At 30.0% G+C, this 24,854-nt stretch overlaps 1 protein-coding gene across 2 annotated transcripts in view; it reads left to right on the top strand.

Moving 5' to 3' along the window:
* The first annotated feature begins 1,019 nt into the window (after positions 1-1,019).
* LOC140676083 (sphingomyelin phosphodiesterase) overlaps positions 1,020-24,854 on the top strand; it is a 28,122-nt gene continuing 4,287 nt past the window's right edge. The window contains exons 1-11 of one of the 2 annotated variants that reach the window (XM_072910759.1): positions 1,020-1,106; positions 1,215-1,360; positions 16,075-16,182; positions 18,631-18,839; positions 21,351-21,647; positions 21,768-22,160; positions 22,431-22,603; positions 23,147-23,509; positions 23,603-23,795; positions 23,880-24,064; positions 24,330-24,515. In XM_072910759.1, coding sequence (XP_072766860.1) covers positions 16,101-16,182; positions 18,631-18,839; positions 21,351-21,647; positions 21,768-22,160; positions 22,431-22,603; positions 23,147-23,509; positions 23,603-23,795; positions 23,880-24,064; positions 24,330-24,515 — 2,081 coding nt within the window. In that variant the 5' untranslated portion in view covers positions 1,020-1,106; positions 1,215-1,360; positions 16,075-16,100. Of the gene's footprint in view, positions 1,361-16,074; positions 16,183-18,630; positions 18,840-21,350; positions 21,648-21,767; positions 22,161-22,430; positions 22,604-23,146; positions 23,510-23,602; positions 23,796-23,879; positions 24,065-24,329; positions 24,516-24,854 lie in introns of both variants that reach the window. The other variant, XR_012048531.1, reaches the window with a different exon arrangement.

The raw sequence follows: 24,854 nt of genomic DNA, 5'->3' as shown, positions 1-24,854 counted from the left end.
TGCGTTGAACTTTACACATCTGTCAAACGATTCGTTTATACATGAAGCAGGATTGGGTTGCATAGATACAGGAGATATTATCTACTTACTATTAGACTTTAAAGAATTTTTAATTAATGTAAAAAAATAAAACTAGTACTAATAAAAATTTTTTTCTAATTTTTTTTCTAAAAAGTCTTAGAGTGCGTTTGTAGTTTATCGAATTTTACCTTGTCAAACCTCAATATCCGGGATTACAGTAATCACTATTATTACATTAATCTTGGGAAGGCATGAAGTGCAATTATGCACAATGATTTTCTTAATAATTACAGTACAAATAATGCATTAACTTAAAACCTTTTTTGCGTGACTAAAAGTCCCCATTATAATTCATGAATCGTAGCCAATTAAGCACGACTGTGTCTGTACAACATTTGACAAGTTTAATTGAAAATAATATTTATTGTTAGTTAAAAAAATAATTAAATTACGAAATATTTGTAATATATGTTTCTCTTTTTTTAAAAAGCAAACATAAATCGAACGCGATTTTATTATGAAGCAAACTCAAATATTTATGTTTAAATTAAAATTTTAATTCGGAGCACATACAAAAATGAAATAATGTAATACAAATAATGCATATTCATCTATGTTATATTTATCATCTTTCAGTTTTTAACAACTTTAGAAAAAATACATAAGTTTTAAATTATTTAATTTTTTTTTTTTACAAAATTATTACTCTTCAAGACAATCAAGTCCCGTTCATAAAGATTACGCAAAATGTTAAATTACTAAGATTCCTATTCTTCCGGGATAATTAAATTTGCCCCAAAAAAGAAAAGAAATCGTATTGATTCGCACTGCTTATTATCTCAATTACTGACTACCATGGATTTATCTTTTAAGGAAACGCACGTGGGATTTCGTTTTTAAAAACATACCGCGCAACTCGCCGATTGACTAGCCGGCATGGGTTGACAAATTACAAATTACTGAGCATGCGCGTGTAGATAATGGTGGGAGGTGGGAGGTGGGAGTAGCACAAAAGCGAGCTTGTGGCCTGGCGTCTGGCTGTAGTCTAGCAGCGCTCAGTTTACGCCGTACGTTCGGCATGAAAGGTATGGTTGGTATATATAATACAAGATATACGAACAAAAAAGACTAAGCTCGCATTCGTGTACATAACGTACGCGTTGCGTGACTTTCATCTCACACTTATGATCCAGAAAACGTGACGACACACGAACAGTCCAGACGGATTCCGCGATGTCGCGTTAATTTGACGGATTAACCGGTACGCGTCTTGGTGGATGCGGCCCGTTTTCGCGGTCTTGTCGCTCTAACTGTTCCAACGCGCCTCACTTCAAAATTCGTAAGTATCTTATCTCTGTGATATAAAAGAATCGCGCAATTTTTAATCCTGCATTGTTTTGATGCCATTTTGACGTATAATCTTTATCGATCTTCTCATAAATATATCTATTGTTTTGGTTAAGAATTATTTTATTTTTCTTACATTCTACACATTTTGACTCTTTAAAAGTTTGTAACAAATCTATATTAAAGTAAAAGCGAGAGAGAATTTAGTATTTATTAATATTTCTCTCTCTTCCTCTTCTTCTTCTCTCTCTCTCTCTCTCTCTCTCTCTCTCTCTCTCTCTTTCTCTCTCTCTCTCTCTCTCTCTCTCTCTCTCTCTCTCTTGCTTTCTCTTTCTCTCTCATAAAAGATTGCACTTATCAAACTTTATTAAACAAACAAGAGAAATAAAATTTTCGTCAAACCAATGCAAAGTTAATCATGTCTCGAATCATCTCATGATGAACAAAGAACAGGTGTTTTGTCACATGTTGAAACTACTATAAATTCTTAATTCTGGACTATAATAAACTATCTATTTTATAATAAAAATTATTTACAATGTAACGATATTTATAATTCATTATAAATATTTAAACAATAACTATCTAATTATAACAAGAATAAAATTTAATAATTTAGATAAAAAATGTGGGTTCAAAACAAAAACGAACAAAACAAACACATTGTGCTCCGCCTTCTTCTCTTTCGGTTGCTGTTTGTATGCTCTTTGTAAGGTTAATTAGCGAAAAGATAGCAAACGCCGGATGCGCACGCATCCAATTGTATTCTTAGTCTGTATCAGACAAACCATGACTTTGATAAACAATACTTGTTATTATAGTAATATTTAGCCACAATGTCAATATTTAATATTATATTTAATATTATTTTAATACTGTATTATTTTCATTCTACATTAATTATAAGTTGTAAATGATAAAAAAGTAATAAAATCTTCAAAAAGAACTAATTTCCATAAATAATATAAATAAAATTTCTGATTAAAACTTTTATTAAAACTATGATAAATTTTGTGGCACTCTATCTTGCTTTCTGAGAGATATGCGATTTTGAAATATCGTAATTTTCTTACTTATTTGTATGATCCGTAATTATATAGTATAGAAAAGATTGCTTCAGTAATCTTGACTTTGATATATGTGTCAAATCATGATTTTGAATAACCTTCAAAAGGTTTTATTTGTCGGTTGTTCATTAAAAAGATGTCGTTTTAAACATAAAGACAATTAATGATGCAGATGTTTTTCATTAGATTATTAGTATTTTTTATAATGTAATAAAAATAACAGGATTGCAAATTTTTATTGTGCAACGATTCATTACGCAAGTTATTAAACAAGATAGTGACTTATTGATAAGAATCAGTGTGTAATGAAACACAAAGCACATCATAGTTATTTAGCTTTATTTTCTTCATGTCATATCGCATCATATATCACATATAATGATATTATATATCATTTATATATCCAATCTAATTATCTTTCCATTGTTAACTGTTTCCTTTAGACGATTTTATTTAAATAATAGCTAATTATCAGAGTAAAGTTTGAAGTACATATATAAATCAGTTTTATCCAACAAGTAAAAAATTAAAATAAAAATAAATTAGTTTTATTTAATTGATAAAATTTTAAATCATAATATATTGTTAAAGATTTTGCAGAAGAAAGAAAACATAGGAAAATTACAATACAATTTTAGTAATTATGGCACATGCTAATTAGAAGAGAAATTACACACGATATTTTTATTCAATAATATGTATATTTTACAAAAAATTGTAATTATTATTTTAATGCATAAACAAATAATCTATTAACAATAGAACAAATATCATTTATAATTTTTATATAGAGTAAATAAATGTAATATAATAACTATATATAATAAATGTAATATAATAATTAATTTTGATAAATATTTAGATTAATCTCTATCCCACGGATCATTTTCATCTTTATTTCATATGGTAGGGGGTACATTCCTGAGTAATACGCACTTTCAATTTTGTAGCGGTCTCTCTTGCTTTCTGAAATATGAAATTTTGAAATATTGTAATTTTCTTATTTATTTGTATTATCTGTTATTATACGACTAATTATAGGACTGCATTCCAATATTCACTGCCAGTACTGAAATTATCTATACTGTACGTGACATAAATTATAGATTTTCAGTACTAGCAGTGAATATCGGAACATATAGGGGAAACAGCTTCACTTTAACATATGTTGTCAAAGTCATGATTCTTCCTTCAATGCTGTCGTTTGTTGTTTATTAAAAAGTTATGAACAAAAGAATCTAAATAAATTATATATATCTAATAACATTTAATTTTTACGAAATGTCTAAATCTGTGTGTATTCTTTAACAGTAAGATTTTATGTTGGAACTTCGTACGATAGTACTAGGCTGATAATAAGCCTTCATAGTTCCTACATTCTCGAGATTTATTATTTTTATCCAAGTGAGAAGATACTAAGGAAGATACAGGGCTCTATCTTCCATTCTTTTTTAAGACTGGAAAATACATGCTGGAAAAGAATATTCATAAATAAAAATAACAAAACTTGAGAATGTAGCAACTGCCAAGGCTGACAGTACTGCGTGGAAGGTCCAATGTAAAATCGATTTTACAGATTAAATAAAAAACTACCAATTTTTATATCATATTAAATTATATTTATTTTATAATCAATACAAAAATGTACTGATAATGACACAATAGTGAACAAATGTAAGCAAAAAAATATAAATATGTATCAGTACAAATATGAACAAGTAGGATAGAAAAAATTATACGCAAATAAGTATGAAATCAATAATATTTCAAATTCGTTGATACACAAATAAGTATGAAAATAACGATATTTCAAAGTCATATATCCCAGGAAGAGAGAACATTATAAAAGTGCGTATTACTCAGGAATGTACCTCCATTATATGAAATAAAGACGAAAATAATCCGTGAGATGTAAATTAATCTAAACATTTACCAATATTTTAATGTCATTCGATTTTCAGTTTTACAATAAATGTAAAAAAAGTATTTCTCATGTAATTTGTGCCTACTGTAATTTTCTTTATGCGAGAAAAATAATTTACAGAGATAAATAAAGATCTTACAAACAATGCGTATAATATACATGTTTTACATAATACTACATAATAGCAAGTAATAACTGTTACGTTTGCACATACTATCTACCGCACAAAATAACATTGAGTATCTGCAATACGTGGTTTTGTTTCAGAAAGGACGCGTGTGAATATGCAGATAGCATTGACATGTGTTTTACACATGATGGGGAGGGGGGAATCATTTCTTTCATACACGCTTATGAAGAACTTCTTTGTGTTTAGTAGCACATATAAAATAAAAACATCTGTATAAAAGAAAATTTAATCTCCAACCATCTTTTGTGATTCTAAAAAATAATTTATTTTTGCAAATAATCTTGCGTACATTTTGTCAAAAAAAAGTTTTGTGATAATACATAAAAATCAAATAAAAAATTTTTAATTTGAAAGTATAAAATGCAAACTCTGTATTTTTACGGTACATACGCGATAGATATTTTATTCTGTATTTGAATTTTTTAATTTTAACTTACATGATTAAAACATTACGGATATCGCTTCGTAAATTTTAAGTATAATGTTATACTAAAGAGTTTTGATCACAGCAGCTTTGAATAATAAAATGAGATATCTAATTCAAATATATTTAAATATGTAATAGATCGTGCGTATATGCTACGTGGTCTGGAACTTGAAGTAGAGAAATTCGAAAATCAGGAAGCTCTTCTATCTGATCATTAGATCACGTACGCGATGCCCGCAGAATAAGCACTTTTATAGTTTTCTTTCTCTGATAGAAATGCATTCTTGTATTATAATACAACGCTTGTATTATAATACAAGATTGCATTTCTATCAAATTATTTTTATTTATGAATTTTATCAGATATTATTTTCTTGCACATATATCACACATTTCTTAGATATATCTTGCAGAATATATCTTTAAATTTTTTTATATTTTAGAAATTTTATAATATGATTTTTGAAAGATCAATTTTGAACATTTACAATATCAATTTTTATATGAATATTCTTTATTTTAGCATAAAATTGTATCATGTATATGCAGAATCATTAATAACTCCATGTATGTATTATGTATTTAATATTATAAATTTTTATTTAATATTGAAATTTAATTTAATCTTGCTTTAATTTAAATAATTGAAACAGTGAATACGTCCTATTTTAATATAAAAAAAATTTTATCGAAGAAAATTATATTTAAATTCTCAAGACGATACTAAAAACGCACAAAAGTATCAGCTTTGATTAATTCAAGAAGTAAAGATTTAAGTATAGTTCTCGATATAAACTAACTGGTCACAAGACTGAATATTTTTTGTCTTAAGTACGTTTAAAAAGCAATCAGGTGGTAATTTCACTTTGATAACGGAACATCAAGCAATGTACACCTGCATTGATATGACACGGTCTCATCGCACGTATTACTTCATTATTATCTAGATACTACTTAAATGCGCAGTAAATTAATGCGATATCCATGTTTTTTCGATCAATTTGTAACCGATTATAATGGACAACAGTTATAGCGTGCCATATTTTACATACGTGTTCAATTGCGAAATTAAATGATTCGGCTGTTTGTCGCGAATGTTGTTAGAATATTGACGCAAGAGCGGTTATTTGCAAAATAACTTTTCCTACAATCACTATAAAAACAGCATGTAACATTATATGTAAAAAATGTTTGATAACGAATATTTATATAACTGATAAAATTGCTTGTATTAAATATTTTCGATGTAATGCTATCTACAAGCATTAAAGCATACAATAAATATCATCACATTCATCATAAATTAATCATTAATTGTTAAAAATTTTATTTCAAGTTTTTATATTAAAGTATTAACGTGATATAATGATTGAAGTAGCCGCAGTAAGTAAAATCCGTGATAAAAATAAAGTCCACATATTCAGATAGAAATAAAATGAATTCTACCTGTCAGAAGATTAACTTTTTTTTTTTTTTTTTACTTTATATGTCATAGAATTATATGCATATGTAATATGGCAGATTAAATAATTTAACAACAAGTTAATTGAAATAATTCAATAAATAAATACTCGTTAATAAATCAATCTATATCTAAATAATTGATTTCAATTTAATATATAAGACAGCTGTTAGAGTAAATGTGGATGCCTAAAAAACAATTCTGAGGGTTTCATTTAAGTTACCAATGGCGATGGCACTCAGTGACGTCACGTTAAGAGAGAGCGAGGAGCTTAAGTAGGTTATAGGCGACGCTGTACTGACACGAGAAACGATTGGCTATTGGTCACAGAACGTAGTCATGAACGAACCGTCGATGAATCGAGTTTACTCAATGTCACATAACGAAAAAAATAAGAGATCCCAAATTTATATCTGTTTACATAAATTTTTAGGTCACTTGTCACTCTTCGCGTGCATATTAAGATGCAAAGCATCTTTATACATTCGTGAAGGATAAGAGGAACCTTGATTACCTTTGCAACTGCTTGTTGTAACACTCGAGGGAAATTACAATTTTTTATTTTATTGTCTGTCAAAAAAAGATGTCTAGTATAATTTAAAAGAGACAACATACAATTTCATTTTTACTTTATTTTTAAATTCAATAATGAATTAAACGAAATATTAACGTAATGACCAGAAATTATGTTACTCAATATCGCATCGTGTTACAAAGTTGCAAGATGAAGCACTTAAATTTCGTAAGCTGAATTTTGAGCCAAATAAAAATGATTATCAATAATATAATCAGAAATGTGGTTATGCTGTCCAGATAAAAAACATGGATTATGTATAAAAATGTTTAATGCTAATATAAAGTAGGCAATTGTTAAGAGTTTTATTTCTCCACAGAAATAAAAACAATCTAATTCACTCATAATAAAACTATTATCTAAATAAACTCCGATACACTAAATAAATACTATACACATAAAGCGAAATAAATCATATTGTAACTGATATAATAGTATTTAAACAAGCAAAAAATTTACTGAAAAAGGAATGGAATGATTAAAGTTGACGAGATATATTGTTCATTGCTTGCAACAGTTGCATCTTTTTGTATTCATCGAGGAAATATCTCAGTATCGTTTCATTCGAATTTAATACCTTTAATAGGAAATCGTACGAATATAAATCTGATTGATGACTGTTTGTCAATAAATAAATTAACAAAGGATTTCATGCGAAAATAAAAACAAATCTTTTGTGAACTTTTTACTACTTATATGTTCTGTTTTACAATACTCTCTCTGTGATTAAATTAATAAATTTATGAAGATAAAGTATTTATGGTAGTTAAATTTATCAATGATATAAATTTATAAATTTTACTTATATTTTATTCATAATAATTATATTACATTGAGTATAAATTGTGTAAATTGAAAATACAAAACTTTATACATTGAAAAAAATATCTGGAAGTTAAAACACATATGAGCTTTTATGTAATTAAATATTTTTTTTAATATTGTTAAAGAGCAAGAATATAATTTCGATGTTTTTAGCAACAATCAAATAATATTATTTAATATTATTTTTTTAAATAATCTTTTTTAAATTCAACTTTTTCAAAGCAAACTTTATAATTAATTGAAAGATTTTGATAAGTATTTACATATTTGAAATATATTTATTGGAAAATTAAATAAATGAATACTTTTTTTTTATTTGCATGAAAAAATTAAAGTTTTCCTCTTTATTTAAGCTGCAGAAACATGATTTTTTATTATGCGAGAAATCGTGAGTCCACGATGATTCAACAATTATCTATTCAAACACTATGAACAACGTTACGTGGATGTTTTCAAATTAATGGAAAGTTCGATGACAAGGAGAAAGAGAAATGTATAATGTCAGCGCGCATCTTTATTTGTTCGACCAGTATGCGTTGCATCCACTTCACAGCTTTTCTCAAAAGTCGTATATAATTTTGTTTCTCACCGATCGACAGTACAACGTCGATCTGTGGCCTTGTTAAACGAGAATTTTGAGTTCGAGTCACGCAAGTTGCATATTGCAGGAATAAATATGTATATTGCATAACTATATGTGTGTAACAATTGCCAGCCCACAAAATTTTAATTTTTCAATAAATAAAGTATTTAATACTTTTAATTTTTTAAATAAATATGTTTAAAAGATATGTAAATACCTATCAAAATCTTATCTTTTAATTAATTGCAAAGTTTGATTTAAAAAATTGGATTTCAAATAAATTGAAAATTAAAAAATATGTATACATATATCAACATACAAGATCGTTAAATAAAAATTATATTTCTGACATGATATTTATAATATTTATAACACTTTATATATAATTACCTTGCTATTGTCACATCGCAATCAATTATAATCTACAATCTACATTAAAGAAAATATTGAATGGCCAATCGTCGGAGTGAAGGCACTCGTTTAAGAAACGCGACATTATCTGTCGTCAATTAAAATTCAGCAAGACGTGCACACAAATTACTGTGACAACAGCTGACAGCGATAATCAATCCGTGCGCGATGCGTGTGCAATATATTATTAAACATCTCTACGTGCACATTTTCTAGCCGGGAGCATAATTTCTCGCGCACAAACTCTCAATATCTCTCCATTCACGCTCTTCTCTGTACCATTCTTTCTATGAAACACCGTCGTTTCTCTTCTTTTCTTCGAGTTCTGTATAGAAATTTCTTCAACATTCAAATGCTTTTTAATACTCCGCGATCCTGATGAATTTGGCCGAAAAAATTTCACCTAAGAGAAAACTTCGTCCGATCGATTTGCAATAGTTTACATTGGGGAATAATCTTGTCCGATGGAAATATTAGTCAAGTTTGAACTCTCACATATGTATGTTCGATCGATTCTGTAAAATGTAGACCGCTTTCTTAAACAAATCAGTGAAATCTATAGATATATCCGTTTTGCATTCGCTCCATTGCGTGATACATCTCATTGAATTGTGTGCATTTTCCTAAATAGAAAAGATACATTTCAGCATTGCGTGCGAAGAGATTTCTACATCTGTTACATCGAACGCATAAGTAAAAATACTGACGAAAGTAAACACATTAGCAAAATTATTTCTTTAAGAGGACATCAAAATGTCAAATAAAATATTGCAATAATTTATTTATTATGGCTAGTTATTTTACTTATTTAGTTTTTTATTTATTGAAAATAATAGAATATAATTTTTTGCCTGTGGAAAAATATTATTCCTGAAAAAATTATCTATAAATCGTATATATTATGCAAGATAATAATTAAATAAGAGTAATTAAAGTTCACCCGATTTTGAAATTATTGCTTTTAGTCTCAACTTTGAATTTGTACATAATTAAAGTCTCTTTCTCACGTTTTACGTATGTATATTTTCTCGTTAAATAGAAATTCTCTGAATGTTTTTTTGTAATGACTCGAATAAATATTACACTCTTGACAAATATCATAACTCTTAATCGTTTCGGTTACAGGACAAGGTTAATTAATGCTTATGAGTATTTTAATATTTAACGATAATGCGTTCAAAGTACAATTGTAACAAAAAGTCATTGTCGTCTGCAGTGACGATACAATTTATGAAACGTATCGTAAAAATAAAAAAAATGATACAGAAAAATAAGCAGGAAAATAAAGTCATTTTTTTGAAATTATGGTGACTGCCACTTATTTAATTAATTGTAAGTATAAATTATCAGTATATTAAAGAATGAAGAAATATATTAAAAATATATATAAATATGTATATATTTTAGATAAAAAAGAAACTTATAATTTCATATAATTTACATACAAATTCTTCGATAATTTTCATTGTTATTAATAATGAAAATAGATCAATCATCGCTAGTACATTTGAATTTTAAAACTAAATAAAACTAAAAAGCAATTATTAGATAGTGAAAGTTAGCCGCAACGCTTCCTGAATTTCCTTTGGAAGATCGTAATTTAAAAAGACGAAAATACACCAGTAACGACCTTGATCATCAATAATGAAAGTGAATACTTAATCATGTTGTCGCACAATTATTCGGAAAGAAGAAGCGGACGATCACTGAAAGGAAGGAGGAAACACAACACGAAGAAGTAGATCACCCATATATGTAACTACCGAGATATTTCGATTTTGGCACAAATGTTGTTTCCTATGAGAAATCACACATTTTTTTCGGAGCAACCGTATGACGCGCAATCTTACGCATTATTTGCCGATTACGACTATTTAACGAAAGTGAACTAGCAGTATGTATTATTGTACTAATATTTGGAAACTCATGTAAAAGTAAAAAAAAATGAATAATACAAGTAAGCTGTTGTAGATTTTATTGAAACGATATTTATATACATAGAAGCTTACTCGAATTTTTTTCATAAGATTTTTCTTCTGTTGAAACAATACTCACATTGTAGTTCTCTCTTTTTCTCTTTATATTCTTTAAATTGAAAGTTATTGTTATCTTTATTTTTATTTATATACAAAAAAATTTATCTTTGTTACGCTGAAAGCTGATCCAAGTTATCCCTCTCTCTTATAACTCTCATATCGATTTGTGCTAAATGGCTTTTACCTGCAAAAACATATCTTTACATGTATCACAGCTGTGATGCATGTAAAGATACGATCGGTTCTGCGGATACACATTGCTCGGACGAATTCTTTCGATACTCTTCGCCGACTTTCATCCTCCGATCGAGGAAGAGAGCCGGCGCCGGCATACATATGTGGCACAGCGACGTGGTTTCACGCGTTGTAAATTATCCGTATGCGGCCATTCATGCCACCGGCAATGCGCCTTCCTTCCCTAAACTCCAATCGTCCGATCGAGTACGCCGTTTATGCCACCCGAGAGAAAATTACGAGGCTATTACGCTTGCTGTGTGTATCCAGTGCTCTGCACATTCACGTGCGTGTTCGTTGGCGATAGTGACTTTCGTTCGGCGCCAACATTGAACAGCGGGGAAGGTCGCTTTATCGGTGATCATTAGCAGTGTAGAGAAAAGATGCTGGAAGCGTGTATGTACGTATCAACGATATTAACTGCCAGTTCCTGTCTCACAAATGTACTTTCAGGAAGTAACGTGAGTCATCGGAAGTAGACAGCTGAAGAGACTAGTTAAAATATTCGAATATTTATTTAAATGGACAAAGTTCAAAATAATAAAAAATAAGTGTAGCTTTTTCATATATTTGCATCATTAATATGGATTATATACTAATCAATATTTTGTTTTAATATAGAATATCGTATCATTTCTCCAATTATTTAGAGAACTTTTTTTATTTTGTTGGAGTTAATTTTCAACATATATATATATATATATATATATATATATATATTCATGACATATATATTAATACTTTTATACGAGTGTAAGATATAAAGATTTACATATGTACATTACATATGTAGACTGCTTGGCCCAAACCGGTTTTTAATAAGGTCCATTCGGTGCCTATTCACGGCTAATTTTAAAAACTCAAAATTCGATTGACCGCTTATCATATTTTTTTCTATATTTGGCTGCCTTAAATATCTGTTAAATGATATTTTGAATATTTTTAGAAAAAGGCAGCCAAAAGTTCTATAACTTTCTGCGTGAATTATATTCGGAAATTAGAATATCTTTATATGTATCTTAACAAGAACGATGCAGTAAAGTTACATTTCAAGAGAGTAGTCTGTTCATTGTAACGAATCATGCGAAAAGTGGCGGATAGCAGTCAACTCGATGGACCGGTTTTGCTATCGTGCAATTATCGTAGAAGAATTTTGCTTAACTTGCAATGAAACGGGGATAAAAATTAATGATAAATCGTGTGATGCGACCATTTCGCTGTCGCGCGATCTACGAAGCTCAGATGCTACTAAAACGTACGTACGTAGGTCAATTAATAAAAAAACATTCAATTCAATTAAATATTCATTGTAAAATCTCATCACTACTGCAAAAAATGAAGACCATTACACAGACATACACATATACATATGCAAATTGCTATGCAAGTATATGCATAGAATGTAAACGTGCGAATAAGACACACGTTCAATATAATTATATTACTCTATGAAATTTTGCTAGATTTTTTCTCAGTCTTAACACTTATATGCTATACCAATGCACTTACATAAGTTTGTATAAGACGAGCTTAAGTGAGTCTTCTTTCGTTGGACCCCATGGTGGGTCAAATAACGGTCAGCCGCGTATTCCACTTGGCCAACCAGCTCGTACCTCGATTTGCTGTGCTAACTCGTGATTTTATCACTGATGGAAATTTGAGAATCTTTAGTTAGAAGTTTTCAATTTAAAGAGAACAATTTTTGAAAAAAACGAATTCTCATCTTATTGTTAATATATATTGCCTTTTTTCGATGATAATTGAATTTAACAATTTAGGATGAAAGCACTAAAATTCGTAATGTCACAAGCATGTTAATTTAAAATAAAATTAATTGACAATATAAATCCAATCTCATAATACCCGCTTTAAAATTAAGGATTAATTTATTTTAAAATACTTTATTAAGCGAATCATATTTTTAGTGTATAAATATTAAGCGACTGTTCGAGTTAATCTTCACTTCGATAGTCGGTTATCAGGCGAGAAAGATATAAAATAAAAAAAGAAATAAAACAGAAAGCGGGGATATCCGGAAGCGCTCGCTCTCCACTGCGAATTGGATGGATATGCAACTTTCGCCAAAACTAATTTCATTAAACTAACACAACCGCTACTTTAATAGATTGGAGTAAAAACTTACTAGGCTTCGTGAAATTTAATTGAAGTTACAAAGTACAACATAACAAACTATAGAATAATATTGAAATTGTAAAATGGCAAGTCAAACTTCGATCTTATTTTTCTGGCTTTCTCATTAAGGAAGTGACACAAGGAAGTAAATTATATCTATAATTTGTTATTGTTATTATTTAAACAAAGACTTAATTATTTAATTAAAATCGATAAGATACTAATATATATAATAAAATAATATATATAATAAGTTAATATAAGGAGTATACAAAAAAGGCATGAAAGAACTAATACAATTTAAAAATAATTAATATATTAATGTAAGGAATATAAAAAAAGATAAATATTACGTTGCAAATCTGTGAATTATGAACATAATTAAAAATCTGTTGATAAAAAGTGGACTAAAGAAGGCTTGAAAAACCAAATCAAAACGTCCGCTTTTTATTAACAGATTTTTAATTATGTTCATAATTCACCGATTTGCAACGTAATATTTATCTTTTTTGTGTTTTATTGGATTAATATATTAATTAATTGTTTTTAAATTGTATTAGTTTAGCTCTTTCATGCCTTTTGTACACTCCTTATTGATCTTATTTAGAGAGTTTATTGTAACTTTATTATAACTTAATTAAATTAATATATATAATAACATAATATAGTTATCATACGTATAAACGATGAAATATTTATATCGTTTCGGATATTCTTTTTATAATAAGACATTTAAAAGTTTTTTTATTATTGTATTGCGACTTTTTGTGTTAATAAATTAATATGTTACAGGTATTTTATATGTAGATCATTTTTTACAAGATATAACTCTGTGAAAGAAAGAGAGAGAGAGAGAGAGAGAGAGAGAGAAAGACAGAAAATTACAAGTCATAGAGAGAAGTATAGATGCTGTAGGCATTGAGCCAAGATACAGCTTGCGCTCGAATGACACGTGTAACCTTGACACGCACGTGCGTTGTCTGTGTGCACACACAAGTACAGTGTATACACATATATACATATATAACTCGTGTTGCGCGTAATTTATTCTAAACGTCCTAGTCGGCTGCAACTCATTTCCGTTTCAACTGCTTCAAATATCATCCCAGTTTTTAATAATAAAATCTCAGTGATTCATAAAATCGCGTGACCTGTTTATGATAAATTGCTCGATAAACCTCTGGGTGAATTATGTATGATCTGTCAAATTGTCCGAACGCTATTTACCAATCGAGACTTCGTGAGAAAAGTTTAAATGAATCCAATTTTATTTCTTCTTTCCGTACCCGTTTGATTATATAATAATAAATAATACAAAATATAAGAGAAATAAATAAAAGATAAATGCAATTAAATTAAATGTTATTAAATTAAAATTAATTAGATTAAAATAATTATTTATATTTTGTTAATAATATGACAAAATTAAAAATCTTGAAGAGTAAATGCAAATGATTTGTTTTAGATTTTTACTTATAAAAATATCTTAATTGTTTTGAGAAGAAACTTCCGTTACCGGCATAGAATCCGCTAATACTGTAAATGAATTCTTGCTTAGAGAATCAAGTACAAGTTCCGTTAACTTAGATACGATGCGACACATTCTGTCAATCCAGGCGAAGATCATCATTATTTCTTACGCATTCAAAAGGCATCGAACAGCTTAGATGCCATTACTAACCCACTTAAGAGTAACAGTAACAGGCGGGACGGTATGCCCAAAAATTTCGAGTGTTGTAACAGTGACACCGATCTCACATATGTTGCGGAAGAAAAATTAATCGTTATTTATTCTTTTCTTCGCGTGCCTTTCTCTTGATTGAAAAAAAATTTGCGAACAAAAAAATAAAACATATTCGCGACTGTAAAAGCGTGAATTTCCCCAAACAACTTCCTCGGTTCGCGTCGCGACGACGCGATTCTTGACGCCTCGTTTACCGTCAAGGAAAGTGCAAGTTCCGCTCCGTCGAATGCAAATTCTTTCTCTAGTAATTGTGTGCACCTTTCACGGATATGTCCGACGGACGATTAATCGCAGTTTTCAGCTACGATAGATACTTACGCGTAACGAACATGCTCATGTTATAAAATTACTTGAAGATTTATGATTAAATTCGCTTTTCATGTCTGTTTCTCTTTTTCTTGCTTTCTTGCTTGATCGATTAATTCATTTCGGTATATATACATACATAAATACATACATAAATACATACATACATACATACATACATACATACATACAGGGTGTTCAGTAACAGAGGTGAGACAAAATTTGAGAAGTGATTCTACGTGATAAAATAAGACAAAAATCAAGAATAATAAAATTGCGATAGAAGCTTCGTTTTTGAGTTATAAATATTTGAAAATTTGCGTGAAAGGTGCCCGAAGCATGGTAATCCGCAAAATTTTTGGCGTGCATAAGCTATATCGACTGAATCGCTCTCAAAATACTCTGTGACGCAAAAATATGCAGCGAATTGCCGAGCTTTAGATACCTTTTACACGAACTTTTAAATATTTATAACTAAAAAACGAAGGCTCTATCGCAATTTTGTTATTCTTGATTTTTGTTTTATTTTATCATGTAGAACCACTCCTTAAATTTTGTTTCACCTGTTGCCGAACACCCTGTATATTTTCGTCATAAATATATATATATATATAATAAGAAATAATACTGATTCTTGTTATACTTTCTCTCTTATTTTATTGCTATTAATCCTTTTTTTGCAATTTATATATTTTTCGTATAAAATTGATTTTCTTAAATAATTAAAACAAAATATTTACATATTACATATTTATACGTTTTTTATTTTTTTTATTTTTTGTAATTACAGGTAACGATACCAAAGAGTGCAATAGAATGCGAAGCCAAAGCAGAATATCGTCAAATTTCATCTTCCTGTTATGCATTTTTCTCTTCAGTTCTATATGGATTGTTATCGGTATGTATATTTTAAAATATATATAGTTTTATACTATATATATATCAATTCTAATTAACTTTTTAAAACCATTTTAATAATATTATTTGTGATAAAAACATCAATAAAATTATTGTGTACATAATCCGAATAACAACAAGGAATGCAAATCAAAATTGCGTAACAAAAGGAAATAATAATATTAGAAAATGTGTATATTAGAGTTTATATAATATAAGAAAGAATCACGATAAAAGATGGACTAAACTTTACGACATCAATTTTACAACTTTGCTGATTCAAGTCGAAAAACAGAACGCGAACTGTTTGTGTGCAATCTCGTAACCTCTTTTTGCCGAGAAAGTACTTAAGATTTGCATGCGATTCGATCGATTATATTCATGGGAAATTATGTGACTTCCCTTGAACAGCGAGTCACCAGCTATTTCGAGCGTGACGGAAAAATTGTACGTTTTCAAGGTAAGATACATTATGCAGCATAATACTTTCCGGGCTTCATGGGAAAAATCGACATACTTTATCGAAACAATCTTTCAAGATTTGTAACTAATCGCTTATGATTAATCATTAAAAATTAATCGTGAAAAATGAACATTTCCTTTCGCATGAAACGATCCATACCACGTGCAATTGTTCATTTATTTTTATATCGCCCGTTAGAAAGTCTCTAATATCGTGTCCGGAGAAAAGATTCTTGTTTTTTTACTGCCAAATCTCTCTCTCTCTCTCTCTCTCTCTCTCTCTCTCTCTCTCTCAATTTCATCTCAATTTACAACGAGTAATTTAATCTGCAGAAATCTTTTCCGTAAAAGAGCTCACTATGTATGTCCACGTTTTTTTTTACAGATTTCTTTACATTTTATATATTTTACATTTCGATTTTAGATTTATAAACGAAGAAATAATTTATATTATGGCACATTATTTATGAAATAATTCACACATTTCCCAAGTTTTCTGATTATGCCGAAATTTGGACAAATTGTAATCCTATCAAAAATAAAATTGCTGCTCAAATCTTTTGGCTCACGACCAACGGACTCTCTACTAACAAGAGCTTGAATTTTTATCATTTGGGCCATCGCGTTCAATTTCGAACGTCGGTAAATTTCAATTATTCCAATTTCAAAAAATAAGTAGTAATTTCGAAAAATCGTTTTACGCCCTTTAATTTTATGAAATAATTTTTTTAAAAAAGTCAAAATTTATTTAACATTTTTGAAGAACAAAATAAAAATCAACAAAATAAGTTTTTCTCAAATTTAGATATCTTGGAAAATATCTCAAAAAAAATATAAATCTTTAAAACGAGTCTAGAATCCAGATAAACAGACTTTTAGTTGTCAAGATACAGTTCGTTTTTAGAATCGAGTGTGTTACGGTACAGCTCGAGCATTACAAACACAAACAGATGATCTTATAAAATCAGTTTGTTAAAAAAATCAAAATTTATTTAAGATTTTTGAAGAACAAAAATCTAGTCAGTCCTATGTCAGAAACTATTATTATCTTGATTTTTTATTCGATTTTGAAGGAGATTACTTAGCGACATGATATTATTTATGTCAGATAGTTTTTTTATAATTAAAATGACATTATTTCGTGAATACAAATAATAGTTTTTGACATAGGATTGACTAAATTTTTGTTCTTCAAAATCTTAAACAAATTTTGATTTTTTTAACAAACTGATTTTATAAAATTAAAGAGCATAAAAAGATTTTTCGCAATCACTGCTCGTCTTTTAAAATTGGAGTAATCTACCGGAATTTATCGGCGTTTGAAGTTGGACGAAATGGCTCAAATAATAAAAATTCAAATCCCTGTTAATAGAAAACTCGTTGGTTGTGGACCAAAAAAAATTTGGATAATAATTGTATTTTTAATAGGGAGAGAGTAAAATTTGTGTAAATTCTATAATCGGAAAATATTGGAAATTTGGATAAATCACTTCATATAGATATAAATGCCTCATACATAATTAACTTAAAAATAATATATTTATTTATATTAATAATATACATATATATGTATACATATTATTAATATAAATAAATATATTATTTTTAAATATACTACGACTTACATGTATATATATATATATGTAAGTCGTAATACATTAATCGCAAGTTATCTAACAATAAGAGAGAAGATACCTATCTCTCGCGGTTACACTTGAACAAATTTGCAATTATTCGTGTCATAAAGCTCGTTTCGACGTAAATCCCGCACTTCCTGCCAGACGAGAAACGTTTTCGCGCAACAGGTGCTACACGCGAATTGTAAAATTAACTTCGCTAGAATCGAGTTGCGCAACTTTTATGGAACAATTCGTCAAAATCAAGAATTGTCGCCTCTTCCGGCCGCACCAGCGGAAGCAACGGGCATTCGCTTCGCTTTCGATCAGTCGCAGTTTAATTAAATGAATCGCTTTTCCGGTTTTCGTAGGAAACCCCATTCGATACAGGACGAGTCGGGAAGCGGAGATAGAGTCCACCAATTGGACCATGCTGGCCAACGAATGGATCGCAGCGAAGGCCAGGGCCGCCGAAAAGATGGATGTTGCTCTGCTGCCGTTCAGCGATAAATTACGGCAACTACCACCTACGGTGGAGACTTATGTTAACTCCACATCTCTTCCTGAACAGTTGACACGGGTAAGGAGAAATATGCTTCTGTTCGCAATTACATCCTTCGGCACACGAATAAAATGACATCTGTTTTTGTCAAAAATCTGTATTGTTACTGTCAATTGTATAAGATTCTTCATTCGTTATTAATTAGAAATTTTTTCTCATATAAATACTATGAAAAATTGAATCGTTTTTAATTTGTAAATTGATGTAAGAATTTATATCAGTAATATGTCATAAAATTGCAGATATTCTATTACAAATCTTTGGAAGATATAGCAGGTGATATATCTTCCATACTATAGTTGCATAAAAAATAATATTGGAATAATTTCAAGACTTATTTTATATATGAACATTTTTTTTACTAGATCGATTTTTATGTCGATTTGTTATATAAAAAAATTCTTGATTCTGATATCAACAAGTATACGCTGTAATATGCTGTTTCTTTATTATATAATTATTATATAATTATTATATCACAAAAATAGTTTTGAAAAATCCTAGAAATAACAAAAATAACGAAATAGCTGCTAAACACCTTGTAATCTTTACCGCATATATTGCATAAGCTCAATAATTGATATCAATTCATCGGCTTACATTGTTCGATCTGTTTCTACTTTGCATGACAATAATTACATATTGAACGCAATCAGACCGTTGAAAAATGCATTCGACACAGTCGATTAATAAGAAAAGCATTTTGAGCTTCTTCCGTAAACAGAAACCTGTGAAACATATTATTCTATAGAATTATTATCGCACGAATAAACCGGTAAAATCGATGATCGTAAAATGAGAAAAGATCATGAAAAACTTTCTACATTCGCTCGCTTTGCTTTATGATAAGAAACGAGAAATTGGTCCAATTGATGCATTTTCACTCCTGTATTTGCACATGGAATTTTAATTAGTCTGTTTCCTCTCAATGCATGAAATTAATTCAGAAAGGCATTAATCAACTGCAAGTATTGATGACAAATTAATGATGTATCGTACTAATACACGCCAAGAATTAATGTATCAGGAAATTGTTAAATTAGTAGATAAAACGATGTTTGGTCAGAGATTTAAAGTATACAGATATTACTAAAAATATATATAAAAACTTCTTAATTGTGTGAAAAGACGCAACTTAGTATGCAAATTTCGAAATTGTCGTCAACGTTTCGTATTTTGTCAACCTTTCCTTCTTCTCTTTTCTTTTCCTCTCTTTATCTTTACTTGACGAGAAGGACGCCGATGTCGTCGCGGCTCTCACTTTCAGTGCCAAAATACTTTCACCAACACGACCGTCGACAGATACCGTGGTGAATGCAAGTATGTACCTTCTATCCTTCCTATTCGCGCATGCTTATACGCATACACATCGTGTATAATGTGGTGTCAATGACTTTCGCCCGCGAAAGTCGCCCACGATCATCGATATCGTCCGTCATCGCTTGCGTAAAAGAAATCACCGGTAGACATATCCACATCGCGGTGCTCCCTTCAATCTCGGAAAAAGTGCGCGCTCGATTATCTCAGGATCACGATCCAAGAAGGAAAGTTGCACGATCAAAGGCACGCAGAAAGCGACACGAAAAAATTTGTTTCACTTAATTCGAGCTGTGTTTTATGGTATTATAATAGACGAAGCATACATCGATTAAGTTCGTTTTTATGCCTTTCTTGGTCTTAATTTTTGAGCTTTATACTGGAACGCACATACACATTATTCAAATATTTGATTTAAGTCTTTAATTTTTATCATAAGCTGCTTCGAAAAATAGTAAAAATCACAAAGTTGCATAATTAATTCTTTTCATTATCGTTTGTATTAATATATACAGGTGTTTCCAGGTTAGATGAATGTGCTAAACTTAAAATATGTACCTAGGACTTCAAAGTAAAAAAAAATTATTTTGGACGTATGCTCGCAAACGTTTTGTTCAAGAGATATTGACTTCTTGCGTTACAGAACTATAGGAATAAATAATGTTAAAATAATCTGTTTTTATCCTCTTTATTACAGTAATCAAACAGGAGCCTAATGACTAACTGAATGATCCTCGAGCTTCAAAACAAAAAAGAAACATTTCGACATTATTTATTCCTATCATTCTGTAACTGAAGAAGTTAATAGATCTTGAACGAAGCATTTGCGAGTATACTTCCAGAGGAAATTTTTTTTTTTTTTTGAAGTCCTATATTTCAACTTTGGCCATTTAAGTCGAAAGCCTATATATTGTGATAGAAAATAAATTATATTTCTGCATGTATACCATAGTCATAAGAGAAAAATTCATAAATGTGTTTCACATAATAATTGAAAAATTAAATAATTAAATAAAAATTAAATAACAGAAAAGCCTAGATGTAAAACCAAGCAAAATAATCAAAACATAGTACAATACAATAAAGTTTTAATAACACGACTTTTATTGTACATTAAAATGCCAACTATTAATTTCATTGTTATATCAACTTTTAAGATGTATCGTACTGTAACTGTAATCTAATTATAATTGCTCGCATATCTAATTATAGTTCAATTTATCACGGATGCTGTGGGAGATGGAAACCGCCCAATCGAGTGGACATCTATCCGGAATTGTTGACAAAACTCTTAAACTGCTGAATCTAAGACAAGTCATGATGGAAGTTGAAACCTCCGTAATGTCTAAAGTATCATGTAGTGCATGCAAACTAGGTGTCAGCATACTACAACATTATATAAAAGTCGGCAAGAGCGACGAGATTATCATGGCCAGTATTTATGAATTCTGCGTTTCGCTTAACATTCAGAGCCCTCGAGTCTGTCATGGAGTCACTTTACTTTTTGGGGTAAAATTTAATAAATTTATATATATTTTTTTATATTGGTTTTATGTATATGTATTATATAAGTATTGTACGTATGTAAAATTAATAAAAATTGAAATTAATTGAAATAAATCTATACAGGGTGAAGTGATATACGTGTTGAAGCAGGTGAATATGGGTCCAGCGCAAATTTGCAGCTTCGTAATCGGCGATGCGTGCGACGACACATTTAACCCGCTACATGAATGGGAGGTGGCCTTTCCACCAGTCAAGAAACCGCCAATTAAACCGCCGATACCGCCACAAGAAAACGTGCCGACCTTCAAGGTGCTGCATATTTCAGACACGCATTATGATCCATATTATCAGGAGGGTGCGAACGCCGAGTGCAACGAGCCGCTCTGCTGTCGACTGACGAACGGTGCCCCTTTGACGGCCTCGGCCGCTGCTGGACGATGGGGCGATTACAGAAAGTGTGATACGCCTAAGAGAACACTTGACCATATGCTCAAGCACATCGCTGACACACATTCGGTAATACACTTGAGTAATTAATTAAATTGTCGCCGCGAGAATTGTCAAAGATAACGATACGTTAGTTCTTCTGGAATAAATCTTACTTGCTGCACATAAAAAAATTTTAACAAGGCGTTTCACGGTTGACAAAAAAGAATTATTTATATTAAATATAATAAATAAGATGTATAATTTTTACGCATATAAACAGAAAATTAATCGTGATTGATATGAAGTGGGCGAGAGATGAGAGGAAACGGAATAATGTTTCATTTTAAAAATTTTCAGGATATTGATTACATCTTGTGGACGGGTGATTTACCGCCCCATGATGTGTGGAATCAAACGCGAGAAGAGAATCTAAAAGTATTGCGTAACACGGTCACGCAAATGGTAGAGATGTTTCCCGGCATACCGATTTTTCCTGCTTTAGGAAATCACGAAAGCGCACCGGTCAACAGGTACATCCGTTACATATCTGGTTAATTTCTCGCTTTCGTCTTATCTCAGAATATTACTTTCATTTTTCTAAGAAATATTCTTTTTAGAGATAATTAATTTGGAAACATATTTACTTATATTGTATAAATTTAAAAAAAATTTTTTTCTTTAAAATATTTTTTCCTTTAAAAAAATGTTACTCTATCATAGAGAGTACAGATATTTTAGAAGTTGAATAATTAATATAATAAAATAGGACACATTAAAGAAAAAAAAAGGGAAAAGATTGATTAAGCCGTTATCAAATTTTTCCAATTCGATTAACTAAATTAATAGCTTTAGAAAAATTATTTTATTTTAGAGACATTCAGCAGCATTAATACAATTGTAAAAATTTATATTACATTCTATTATTACTTACATATCAAAGTAATTGGAATAAAAATTTTTTCTTATAATTAGAAATGTGTAGATTTCAATATAAAAAAAAGTATTTTTAATCTTTTCTTGGAGTTAAATATTTTTTTAAGATGAATAATGGTTACAACGTTCTTGCTCTTCAGTTTTCCACCACCCTTTGTGCCTGAAGAAAACAGTATCTCATGGCTATACGATGAGCTCGATAAACAATGGCGACGTTGGCTGCCTGCCGGTGTATCGCATACCGTCCGTAGCGGTGCTTTTTACTCCGTTCTGGTTCGACCAGGTTTTAGAATTCTCTCTGTGAACATGAATTATTGTAACAACAAAAATTGGTGGCTATTGATCAACAGCACTGACCCGGTCAGCGAGTTACAATGGCTCGTATATGAGTTGCAAAGTGCCGAGATCAATGGTGAGAAGGTACACATAATCGGCCATATTCCTCCTGGACACTCAGACTGCCTTAAGGTGTGGTCGAGAAATTATTATCATATCATCAACCGGTTGGTATTTAATTGCTATTTTTTTCAAATTGCTATTATAAATTGCTATTGAATGTATTATATAACAAATGTTCTTTTTCTATTTTTATTTAGTTATGAATCAACGATCACGGCTCAGTTCTTCGGACATACGCATTACGACGAGTTCCAGTTATTCTATGATACATCAGACCTTGGCAGAGCGCTCAGCATCGCCTACGTTGGTCCTTCAGTCTCGCCATATTATGATCTAAATCCAGGCTACAGAATATATTACATCGATGGAGATCATCCAAAAACTACAAGAGTAAGTAGAATAATATACTTTAGTATGTATTCCTTTTTCCTTAAAGCATTATCTATTATTTCCGTATTAACGTATGTATTGTAGATGGTCATTGATCACGAGAGCTGGGTTATGAATCTTAAAGAAGCAAATCTTTACGATTATCCGATCTGGCATAAGTTATATAGCGCGCGACAAGCTTACCAAATGGCATCGCTCTTGCCAAAGGATTGGGACTCCCTGATTGACAAAATGACCAACGAGCCAGCCCTCTTTGATCTCTATTATAAGTAATTATATTCGCAAATTATGATAATGTGCACCATAGTTTTTTTTTTGTACAAAGAACAAATATTTTTTTAATTAAAAAAGTGCAGATCTATAGTCATATATTAATCAATTTACATATATTAATCAATTTATTATTATACTAAAATATGCGCTCTTTTAAATTGATTTTAATGAATAAAAATATTAAATAAAAAATTAACGAAGAAAAATAAGAGATTCGAAATTCCCTCGAAAATAGTACATATTTGTTTTCGATTTTTACAGACATTACTATAAGAATTCTCCGGTGCGACCGACGTGCAACGACGAATGTCGCAAGAGATTGCTCTGTGATCTGCGCAGTGGAAGAAGTCACGACCGGAAAGCGTTATGCCAGAGTTTGGAAGCAAGAATCGACGATGAGACCAGAACAGGCTGGCGAGCATGGATTTATAAAGTACTCGGACTATCGTATGTAAACTACTTTTGGAAAGTATTCAATCCCGGCAATATTGAGACTAATGAAGTTAATTAATTAATTATTCCGTAATAATATGTCGCGTAATATGATTGTTTAAAAACTCAAGGAATTAACGATGATTTATGATAAGGCAAAAACACACTCTAATAATAAACTAATTTGCAATTAGTTTAATAAAAATCGCTTGAAATATATTAATCAAATGTTAATAGTAGCACAAATAACTTTGCTTATGTAAGATGATGTGTTAACGAATTACAAAGAAACATGAACAATATGTAGAAATTAATAACTAAAGTCTGATTTTAATGGAATTGAGAAAAGAGAGA

The sequence above is a fragment of the Anoplolepis gracilipes genome, chromosome 2 (assembly GCF_047496725.1).
Source record: "Anoplolepis gracilipes chromosome 2, ASM4749672v1, whole genome shotgun sequence".
NCBI lineage: Eukaryota > Metazoa > Arthropoda > Insecta > Hymenoptera > Formicidae > Anoplolepis > Anoplolepis gracilipes.
Note: the sequence above shows the minus strand (reverse complement) of the source record. Positions and strands in the feature narration are given on the sequence as shown.